The sequence below is a fragment of the Bubalus bubalis genome, chromosome 5, assembly GCF_019923935.1.
Source record: "Bubalus bubalis isolate 160015118507 breed Murrah chromosome 5, NDDB_SH_1, whole genome shotgun sequence".
In the NCBI taxonomy this organism is placed as follows: domain Eukaryota; kingdom Metazoa; phylum Chordata; class Mammalia; order Artiodactyla; family Bovidae; genus Bubalus; species Bubalus bubalis.
The window spans coordinates 81,286,611-81,298,711 of NC_059161.1; the positions used below are offsets into that span (position 1 = coordinate 81,286,611).

General features: G+C 48.5%; 1 protein-coding gene across 1 annotated transcript in view; it reads right to left on the reverse strand.

Annotated features, from left to right (window-relative positions):
- The window catches only part of PANX1 (pannexin 1), a 58,906-nt gene that overhangs the window by 18,428 nt on the left and 28,377 nt on the right, over positions 1-12,101 (reverse strand). The window contains exon 2 of the mRNA XM_025286159.3: positions 897-1,036. Within this exon, the coding sequence (XP_025141944.1) occupies positions 897-1,036 (140 nt within the window). The remainder of the gene's footprint in view (positions 1-896; positions 1,037-12,101) is intronic.

Genomic DNA, 12,101 nt, shown 5'->3' on the forward strand with positions numbered 1-12,101 from the left:
AAATGTTGGCCTCTGGCTTTTTAGCAGCTAACATACCATGATTTCCTTGGTGGATGAGAAGTCCCAAGATACACATTCTACTTGTTTTCATGATGGACAAAAAGACCAGTGGTTGAAAATAATGACAAGTTGAAACAAAGTCCCACTTTCACAAGCACAGAGAAGACCCAGTGGAGCCGTTTCATTATGCAGAAAACATTCTCCTGTGCAAACCTGGGGGCTCTGGCCCAAGCCCCGCACTGCGAAGCCGCTGTGTGCCCTGCCCCTGCGCACCCCCGGCAGGCTCCTGGCCTGCTCCTCTTCTCTACAGGACACTGCTATCTCCCAGGCAGCAATCTCCCCTTCCCTGCAGCACGTGGACCCATCAGAAAGCAAAGGCGTGTATGCCAAAAGCTGTGCTGCAACCAACACCCCCAAATGAATTCATTCCTGGGCTTCTTGATGGTGGAGTAACACACAGGCTGGAAGCTACTGACCTCTAGGTTTGTCCTTACTTTTCCCAAGAGGTCCTGCATGTGGTGGGATAGGAGCTGGTGAAAGCTCTGAGTCCCAGCTCTGCTGTTCTCTAACAAAGCTCCTTGAGGCATAAAAAATGGCCTGAGAGCCTCCTATGGTTTAGACATCCCTGGGCATCAAGGGTAGAAAGGTGACTGAGACGCATAAGGTGCCAGCCACTACAGAGCTAAAATCAGAGGGCCTCAGTTTCCCATCTGCTGAAGGAAGGCGCTGGATCTAGTCATCTTAGACGTTCCTTCCGATTTTAACATGCTATGGCTTTAAGATCTGAGTTACAGCCCTGGTTGACCACAGGCGGCTGTGGACTGGTGCAGCCACTCCGGACCTCAGTTCCCATGCAGGCAAAGCAAAGAGGTGAGATCTGCAATATCCCCCATTACCTTATGTAGACACAATGGAAGGTTTCCAGAATCGCCCTGCAAGGAGTTCTTCTGCTGGACGGCCGCCCAGCAATAAGAGTCTACAAAGGAAGCCTGACGCCACGAGAAAGAACTGGGGGAGAAGCAGCTTATCTGGGTACCTAAGAAGCAAGAACACAGTGTTTCAAGTCAGTGTGAGTGCAGGTGTATGGACCCTTCCCGCCGCACCACCCCCTCCCCGCCGGCCTCAGGGTTGCAAGTGTTTACTAAATCACCAAGCACCACGACAGGAGCGAGGCCAGCACTGAAACCAAATATCCTAGTCTGCAGTAAAGCTGACTATTGTAAGCTTTCTGGCCAGCGCTGGATATGACAGCAGCTTGGGCTCAGTTGGGGAAGAACTCTTGAAAGAAGAGACACCATCATAAAAAGGAAAAGTAAGGACTTCCCCAGTGGTCCAGTGCATGAGAAGCCTCCTGCCAATGAAGGAGACACAGGTTCGATCCCTGCTGCGCAGGCCATGGAGCAGCTAAGCCCAGGCGCTGCCACTACTGAAGCGCATGGAGCCTAGAGCCTGTGCTCCACAGAAGCGGAGCCACCACAGCGGGAGGCCCTCACACTGCACCTAGAGAGCCCACCCAGCCATCAGAGAAAAATTTTTAAGAAGGAAAAGTGAGCAGGAAAGGAACCAGAGCCAAACATGCATTAAGGACACAGGCAGAGTTAGTTTAGTTTAGGGTAAGGATCGGGGGGGGGGGGGGGGGGGGGGGGGGGGTGCGGTCCCAGGTGGTACTAGTGGTGAAGAACCCGCCTGCCAAATTCAGGAGATGTAAGAGATGTGGGTTCAATCCCTGGGCTGGAAAGATCCCCTAGAGAAGGGCACGAAACCCACTCCAGTATTCCTGCCTGGAGCATCCCATGGACAGAAGAGCCTGGCGGGCTACAGTCCATAGGGTTGCACAGAGTCGGACACGACTGAAGCAACTTAGTCCGTGGAGGGTGGGGAGTGGGGAAGGAGGACTCAGTACAGAAAATTGAACAGGAAAGAAGTCCTTTTTACAACAAAGAAACAGTGAACGTTCAGCCTGAGAAAAAGAAAGTTGGTGCAACATTTGGTAATACATCCCTGGACAGAAAATCGAGTTTTCCATCCCCTCTAAGCAAAAAGAAGGTTGAGGCCAGAATTACAGCCCAAGTGGTGTATGTTCAGAAGGCAGACGCTTTCAAGTGCCAACGTGCAGGCAGGGAGTGGGGCACAGGGTGCGGACCCTCATAACTTGCTGCTCTTCTGTGAGGGGCTCCAGACCTCATTCTCTCCTCTGCAAGCAGAGGCCCGCGTCTCCCCATAAATGCTGCCGTCATTTACTGCCTGGTAGAGTCCTCCTCGGGGAAGGCAATGGCACCCCACTCTTGCCTGGAAAATCCCATGGACAGAGGAGCCTGGTGGGCTGCAGTCCATGGGGTCGTGAAAAGCCGGACACGACTGAGCGACTTCACTTTCACTTTTCACTTTCATGCATTAGAGAAGGAAATGGCAACCCACTCCAATGTTCTTGCCTGGAGAATCCCAGAGACGGGGGAGATTGGTGGGTTGCTGTCTATGGGGTCACACAGAGTCGAACACGACTGAAGCAACTTAGCAGCATCAGCAGGGGCAGCAGCAGACTCCTGACTCACAGGGGCCACCGTGGAAAACAAGACAATGAAGCTTTGGGTGCAGGGCTGACGCCGCGTCTCCCCTCCTCGCCAGCAGACACAGGGCTGGCGCTGAGGCTCCGCGGCGGGCTCAGCAGCGCCACGGGCACCAGCCCTGGGGGCAGAGGCTCCCCCTCCCCGCCACATGGCTCTGACAGTGCTGCACCTAAACCTGCCGTCACACAGCCGGGGACCTCACCACTGACTTACAACTCCTGGGATGTCCAAATGGGACCGACATTAAAGTCTGCATTCTGAGAAGAGGACCTGGTCCCCGACAGTCGCACACTGAGCGCTATCTCTTCCTGTACAAAGTGGCCAGCAGGTTGCGTTACAGCTTTAAAGACGGGAGAGGGGTGCCCATCTTCTCCCTCCCCACCTTGCAGAGAGCACAGGACCACAGGAAGACACAGGCTGGACATCCCTGGTCCCTTTATGAGGGACACGAACACCCGCAAACGGTCACCATCCTCTGGGGAGTAAAGAGTTACTCGCTGTTGTGTCTGACTCTGGGACCCCACGGACTGCAGCCCACAAGGCTCCTCTGTCCAGGGGATGTCCCGTGATACTGGGAATGGGCTGCGTGCCTGACCCACGGAGAGGCCCTCATCCAGGGGATCTTCCCAATGCAGGGACTAAACTTGGGTCTCCCGCATTGCAGGAGCCAGCAGGGAAGCCTCTGGGGAGGGGCTGGCCTTCACACTCGTGGCAGGAGAAGGCAGTGAGGGTGGCCACGCTGGCTGCAGAGCAGATTCCTGGGGCGAAGGGGCTGCAACCCCTTCTTCATTTGCTCAAAGAGGTCAAAGAAGGACTTCTCAGCAAGAGCCCTTGGAGATCACTGTGAAAAGTCACACACCATCTGAAAATGTCCTCTAATAGCATAAGTTCTTGCCAACCAGGAATGGCTTACACATAAGCTGGGGGTGGGAAAGACATATCAAGGTCCCTTCCAACTCTGACCCGGTTAAACCTGAGTTCTTACATTCGATCAACAAGAGAAGGATCAGAACAGCACAGGCCCCCAGGCTAACCTCGCTTTGCTCCTGCATCAGTATTCCTTTGTCAAATGCTTCCAACGAGATCCCAGACACCAAGGCTTACATAAATCTGCAGATACAATGAGACCACAATGAAACAGACAGGCCCTGGGTTATAAATGGTTTCGGGCACTTTGCTTGCTTGGCAGCATCTGTTCAAACACATTCTCGTGAAAATGGACCATGCTACTAGGATTTCATGGAAACCTGTCTGGCCCAGAAGTTCCTGTAGATACAGTCCTCATGGTGCATGGAGCCAACATGTAGTAATCTTTCCAAAGGAAAATGCTGTGGGTTGTCCTGGGACCTCAGGGGCCTCCCCCAGGGCAGTAGTGGAAAGCACTGGAGCATAAATAACTAAACTTTTCACACCAAACCTTTTGCAAGCTTTGGCAGAAAAGAGGAAGAAAGGAAACCGAGTCTACAGATGGAGCTGGGGACGTGCTGAGCTCACGGTTATGTTCTTACAGTCATAAGCACGTTGCTGCTGTTGTTTAGTTGCTCAGTCATGTCTGCCTCTTCTGCGACCCCAAGGACTGCAGCCCACCGGGCTCCCCACTCCACGGTGGGAAATGGAGTGTCTCCGGCCAAACAAGGATGTGACAGCCATCAGTGACTTCAAGCCTCCAAACGTGAACCAGGGCTCCCAAAAGGTAACACAACGCCTGTGCTCCAGCAGACACTACCACCCACTAGAGCTGGGGGGGAGGAGCGCAAGGGGAGAGGGATGAGAAATTAAAAAAAAAAGAATAGGATCTGCACAACAAAACAAACTATAAGCAAGGTGAAAAGACAGCTTTCAGATTGGGAGAAAATAACAGCAAATGAAGCAACTGACAACTAATCTCAAAAATATACAAGCAACTCCTACAGCTCAACTCCAGAAAAATAAATGACCCAATCAAAAAATGGGCCAAAGCACTAAACAGACATTTCTCCAAAGAAGACATACAGATGGCTAACAAACACATGAAAAGATGCTCAACATCACTCATTATCAGAGAAATGCAAATCAAAACCACAATGAGGTACCATTTCACGCCAGTCAGAATGGCTGCGATCCAAAAGTCTACAAGCAATAAATGCTGGAGAGGGTGTGGAGAAAAGGGAACCCTCTTACACTGTTGGTGGGAATGCAAACTAGTACAGCCACTATGGAGAACAGTGTGGAGATTCCTCAAAAAACTGCAAATAGACCTGCCTTATGATCCAGCAATCCCACTGCTGGGCATACACACTGAGGAAACCAGGAGGGAAAGAGACACGTGTACCCCAATGTTCATCGCAGCACTGTTTATAATAGCCAGGACATGGAAGCAACCTAGATGTCCATCAGCAGATGAATGGATAAGAAAGCTGTGGTACATACACACAATGGAGTATTACTCAGCCATTAAAAAGAATACATTTGAATCAGTTCTAATGAGGTAGATGAAACTGGAGCCTATTATACAGAGTGAAGTAAGCCAGAAAGAAAAACACCAATACAATATACTAACGCATATATATGGAATTTAGAAAGATGGTAATAATAACCCTGTATATGAGACAGGAAAAGAGACACTGATGTATAGAACAGTCTTTTGGACTCTGTGGGAGAGGGAGAGGGTGGGAAGATTGGGGAGAATGGCATTGAAACATGTATAATATCATATATGAAACGAGTTGCCAGTCCAGATTCGATGCATGATACTGGATGCTTGGGGCTGGTGCACTGGGATGACCCAGAGGGATGGTATCTGGAGGGAGGAGGGAGGAGGGTTCAGGATGGGGAACACATGTATGCCTGTGGTGGATTCATTTTGATATATGGCAAAACCAATACAATATTGTAAAGTTAAAAAATAAAAACATAAAAACATAAAAAAATTAAAAAATAAAAATAAAAAAAAGAATAGGATTGGCCCCAGATAGCTAAGGGGCATATGAAAGGAATGAATTCAGTGAGCCCAGAAGCTTGCATCTTCTCAGACACAGAAGAACACTAAATCCCTTAATATCTGGTTTTCCTCTCCACTTAACAATAATCTTTGATGTATAGATTGCCTGCTCCCCTAGTTGCAAACCTATATATAGCCTGACCTCCTCTCCTGCCTCCTCAGAGCAATTTTCTCAGAGCTAATGAGATGCTGCCTCCTGGAATAAAATAACTCTCTATTTACAGACTGTGACTAATATTTTTCAGTCAACAATGGGATTTACAAGGCAAGAATACTAGAGTGGGTCACCATTTCCTTCTCCAGCAGATCTTCCCAACCCAAGGATTAAACCCGTGTCTCCTGTATTGACAGGTGGATTCTTTACCACTGAGCCACCAGGGAAGCCTCATAAGTATTGTTGTTCAGTCTCTAACTCCTGTCCGACTCTTTGTGACCCCATGGACTATAGCACGCCAGGATCCTCTGTCCTCCACTATCTCCCAGAGTTTGCTCAAATTCATGTCCATTGAGTCAGTGATGCCATCTAACCATTTCATCCTCTGCTGCCCCTTTCTCTTTTTGCCTTCAATCCTTCCCGCTCGTAAGTACAAGTATGTTCAAATGTTCTTCTCCTGAAATGGAAGATCAGAAGAAAAAGACTACTGATACTCACAGGACACCATGCCATCTTTAAATCATCATCTCATATAAACCTCACAACCAAATGTGGAAAAGGGATAGAGAGACCTTATCTTCATTTTACTCTGGAATAAACTGAAGCTCAAAGTAGTTCAGCAATCCCCCACCCAATGAAATCTGTGAAGTCAATGGGGGTGCCAGAACTTGAATCTGTACTCAACTCTTAGGCTCTTAAAATGCTCCTATCTAGACCATTCCTTGGACTTCCCTGGTAGCTCAGCTGGTAAAGAATCCACCTGCAATGCAGGAGACCCTGGTTCAATCCATGGGTTGGGAAGATCCCCCGGAAGAGGGCATGGCAAACCACTCCAGTATTCTTGCCTGGCGAATCCCCATGGACAGAGGAGCCTGGCAGGCTATGGTCCATAGAGTCACAAAGAGTCAGACGTGACTGAGTGATGGGGCAGGGCGGAGACCAGTCCCTCCAAGGACGCCAAGCTAGAGGCAGTCCTGGGAGCCAGGCCTCTGGCAGAGCGGGGGAAACAGGGCGGGGGCAGGTTTGAATATGCGGACACTCCAACTGACCAGAGAGGGCAGAGCTTTTCCTAGGAATGGTCAGGGTCAAACCCAGGGAAAGGAATAAATCGAGCCCCAGGTACTGGATATTCCCAAGTCAGAAGCAGGAAACAAAGGAAATCAAGAGCCAGACAAGGAAAAGAGCCAAACTGGGAGTGAAGGCAGGAAAAAGAGAGGGGCAAAGCCAGAGGGTGCGGGAACCTGTCCAAGCAGGGCTGTGCAGTCCTACGCCTTCGCCCAGGGCTGTCCGCCTGGCCTAAATCACCGTGTTGGGATGCTCAACTGTTGCCATGGGGCTAGGATGCTTGGTCCTGGCCCATCCTGATTCATCTTCAAATGCAACTCCGCGTCTTCTGTCTTATTTACTCTTCAAACTAACATTGGGGGATGATCATTTTGTAAGGGAAGAAATATCAAATCACTATGTTGTACACCAGGAACTAACAGTGTTGCAGATCAATTACACTTCAAAAACAAACACACAAAGAAACAAACTCATATAGAAAAAGGGGTCAGATGTGCAGTTCCAGGAGTCAGGGGTGGGGGACAGGGGATTGGATGGAGGCAGTCAAATGCACAAACTTCCAACCATGAGGGTTAGGGCCATAACCAGCAACCTACACACACACTTAACACTGCTGTGTGTCATACATTAAAGCGGTGGAGAGAGCAAATCTCGAGAGTTCTTATCACAAGGAAAATTTTATTTTATTTTGCACCTTTATGAGACCAATAATGATCATTAAACTTACTGTGATAATCATTTCATGATGTATGTAAGTCAAATCATTACACCATACACCTTTTACTTATACAGTCAATTATAACTCAATAAAACTAGAAAAAATAATACTGTTGGGAGGTGAACAAGTCTTTTATGTATTTTCCTAGCAGTCTTCCAGTTAAGACAGCTTCTCGTCTCTCTCTACCCCACCTTTGCAAACTGCTGCCAGATCATTTGCCCTCGAGCTCAGTTGTCATCTTGACACTCCTTCAGCTCAGTGTTTTTCACTGGTTCCCAACCACCTAGAGGACCAATCCAAACTGATGCTTCAACCCAACCCATTGCTGCCATGGCATGTACAGGCCCCATTTGCTCCTAAATCTTTGCCTTTCATCACACCATTCCCTCCACCCAGGGGCCCTCTCTCTAGTTCTGTTAAAGTCAGTGCCCCTCCACGTCCATCTTTTAAAGACCAGCTCACCCTCTCCACAAAGCTTTGTCCCCACTGAGCTCCTGGAGCCCTTTAAAGCCATCAGAAATATGCAGATAATTACCTTCAACCAGGCTGTATAAATACTCATGCATTATCCCCTCTAGTAATATCTCAGCTCTTGGCTGGCAGGGTGAACACAGTCACACACACAGAACACCCACACAGACACATACTCTCTCTTTCCTCTCTCCCTCTCTCTTAGCTTCATACAGCACCCCATAGAAATAAACAACACCTATCTGGGTGCTTCTGTCGTTGTTGTTTAGTCGCTAAATCATGTCTGACTCTTTTGCTACCCCATGAACTCGCAGCACGTCAGGCTCCTCTGTCCATGGGATTTCCCAGGCAAGAATACCGGAGTGGGTTGCCATTTCCTTATCCAGGGGATCTCCCTGGCTCAGGGATTGAACCCACATCTCCTGCACTGGCAGGTGGAGACTTTACCACTGAGCCTCCTGAGAAGGCCCAAGATGTTCCCAAGTACTATGATAAATAGTATCTCAATTAATGGTAAGAAACTCTCACAGCTGAGGAAACAGAGTCCCTGACCGGCAGTGACCCTCCAGCCTGGGTCCTGTCTCTGCCTGCCTCTCTTTGCCACGCACTGGCTGAGTGAAGACACTCTGATTCTAGGGGGTAGCTTCGAGAGATCTGCACTGCTTTCACAACTGTACGGAAATCAAGAAATGCGTGTCCAATTTACACCAGGAACAACACCACCATGTCCATCCGGCTGAGAGTGCACACAGCTGTGGGCTTTCCATCTGAGTCTGGCCAGAGAGGATGAAAGGTCACAGGCAGGAAATATGCGCTCCAGGGCCCCGTGGCAGCAGGTTCAGCATCTGCTAACAAGAGACCCGCATCACGCCATCACCGGCCCACGTCCCAGACCCCTGACTGGAGCCCAAGGCGCAGCTCATGCCTTCTCCCTGAGGCAGCCCAGCCAGGTTTGTTTCTGAGCTGCAGACTCAGCCGCTGCACAACCAGAGGGCTTCCCAGCCCGAGGGGAGCCAGGACGGGAGCAGGGAGGCGGGCCAGCCCGCACAGCTTCTCGGTAGGACCATCTCCAGTGAGCGCCAGGCCAGCGCAGCTTGCTCTGTAACCGGTCAACCCCCCTCAGAGGTGGGACTTCACTGTCCCTCTTTTTCTTGATAAGCTTTGTTTCCATTCTTCTCATTGCTAGTATCTGAAGGGCTGGGAGTCCTGGGAAAGCCCTCAGCATCTTCTGACAAAGACACATCCACCCTCCCTCCCCAGGTGCTGTGTGGGAATTCTTCTGTGTTGCTTCCCCATTTAAAGGCTACATGCAACTGACAGTGACACAAGAACTGGGCTTCCTGAAAAGTCGATGAAACTCACCAAAACCACAGGTTAACAAAGCACCAAGGGAAAGAGCTAGCTATCTGCCTGGGAGGACTTTAGAGGAACTTGCAAACAGAAGAGACTCTAAGCTGGTCACCAGCACAGTGAGGAGACTCAGGGGCAGCAAAAAGCAAGGAAGGGAACGCTTCCCGTGCTGAGGACTTTGACCCTATTTTAAGGATCAGGAAAGTTGAGCCCTGAGATCTCACGACTAGTGGGCTGTAGAGCTCGCATATCAACGGGGTTTCCATCTTTATCTTCCAAACATGAGAAAGAAAAGGCAAAAAGCACGCGTTATTGAAGAAACATGAGTCAGAGAAGGTCAAAACAGAGGCAGGGAGACAGGAGACTTTCTTTGAAGAAAACAGTAAGTGCTGGGTTTGCTGTCCTGGGAAGCAGAAAAGGAAAACAGACTTTAATGATATCAACTACAACACATTACTTTGATATAGTTCTTTAAAAGTTTGCAAAGTGTTTTAATTTTGCAAAACAAAAAAAAACCAGTTCTAACTGACTTTAATGTAAATTATATACATACACACATCAATCTCTCTCACATACACACACACACACACATACACACAGAGTCCAGGTACGTCATAATACAACCTGTGAGGCACTGACTGGACTTGAAAGTTCTTGCTATATTTTAAGGTTGCCAAAAAAAGGAAACAATTCTATTATAAACTCTCAGGTTCAATGAGAATAACCATGTAGAAACGGACCCTGGTTGTGTGGTAAAGAAAGAGATGGGCAGTGGTCAGCACTGAAAAATAAACACGAAATACTAACAAGCACTCCTAAGAATGAAACAGGTCTGAATTGGTTTCAGTACCTTTGACATCAACATAAAACCAAAGGAAGTCTGCCCCAAAGGATCCTTTCTTGCCAAAAACTAAGAGTTCCAACCATGATAAAAGAAAGTAAAATTCCAAGAATCTCAGGATTATTCCTCTCTCTAAAAAAGAACCAAATTCCTCCCCTTTACAGAGAAGGCAATGGTAACCCACTCCAGTACTCTTGCCTGGAAAATCCCATGGGCGGAGGAGCCTGGTAGGCTGCAGTCCATGGGGTCTCGAAGAGTCGGACACGACTGAGCAACTTCACTTTCACTTTTCACCTCCATGCACTGGAGAAGGAAATGGCAACCTCCTCCAGTGTTCTTGCCTGGAGAATCCCAGGGACAGGGGAGCCTGGTGGGCTTCCGTCTATGGGGTTGCACAGAGTCGGACACAACTGAAGCGACTAAGCAGCAGCAGAAGCCTCCCCTTTAACCTCTCCAGCCATCTTCACCCCAAACCCACCTCTAGCCTCAAACACAAGCAAATAAATGAATTCTACAAGTCCCACATGATTCATTTCTGCCTTTTGCTTTGCAGGAACTGACACGGGCACAGGAATTTTAAAATAGTGTGAAAATGTAAGTACTCTCTTGTAATCCACACTGGAAGAAAAGAAATACTGAATTGGAATGACAGTTTCATTTTCCTTTAAACCAAACTGATTCACCAGTTCTCTTTTCTTTCCACAACTACAACTAAGCCTGGCTTTTACAGAGAACTCAACCAGGGCTAACACCTGCTCCTCGATAAGACTGTTGCTGTTGTTGTTTATCACTAAGATATGTCTGACTCTTTCATGACTCCATGGACTGTAGCGTACCAGGCTCCTCTGTCCATAGAATTCTCCAGGCAAGACTACTGGTGTGGGTAGCCATTCCCTTCTCCAGGGAATCTTCCCAACCCAGGGTTTGAACCTACATCTCCTGCATTGAAGGTGGATTCTTTTCCACTGAGCCACCTGGGAAGCCCCTTCACATAATCGAATGTTATTTTCTAAATGAGTTTAGATATTTCACTACCCATCCAAGCAATAAACTGCATGGCATTTCTGCATTGATAGTTTTCTGCTTCTGGGTCTACCAAACTAGACAAAGGCCCAACAGTGTACAATGCTCTCCTAACAGAGGGGAGTAACAACCCGGACCACATGGTCCAGGATTTGTGACTATAGAGTGGACAGCCAAGGAACCATACAATTAAATTGGCGACCCTCCAGGGAAAACGGCAGGGCTCCTTTAACTCAATCAAGAATAATGTTGTGAACAATATAATATTATACAGTCTGCTAAGTGCAGGAGCAGAAGCGAGACCGAAGTCAGACAGAGACTGCAACCTGAAGGACCCATGAGGCCAGCATTATACCCGCAAGAACAGACTAGACAAATAAGCAGTGGTTTGAGGGGCTGCTTTCCTGTGGTGGAGAACCAAGTCCCTTAGCACACCCAGAACGTCTAGACCACACAAAAGAAGAACTTGCATCAATCCAATGTAAAACCTGATGACTGTCCAGTGAATACAATTTCAATGACGTGTGTACCAGTAAAAAAAGATACAAGAACTAATGTTCTAGTTCAGCTCAGTCGCTCAGTCATGTCCAACTCTTTGCAACCCCATGAACCACAGCACACCAGACCTCCCTGTCCATCACCAACCCTTGGAGTTTACCCAAACCCATGTCCATTGAGTCGGTGATGCCATCCAACCATCTCATCCTCTGTTGTCCCCTTCTCCTCCTGCCCTCAATCTTTCCCAACATCAGGGTCTTTTCCAATGAGTCAGCTCTTCACATCAGGTGGCCAAAGTATTGGAGTTTCAGCTTCAACATCAGTCCTTCCAATGAACACCCAGGATTGATCTTTACGATGGACTGGTTTGATCTCTTTGCAGTCCAAGGGACTCTCAAGAGTCTTCTCCAACACCACAGTTCAAAAGCATCAAT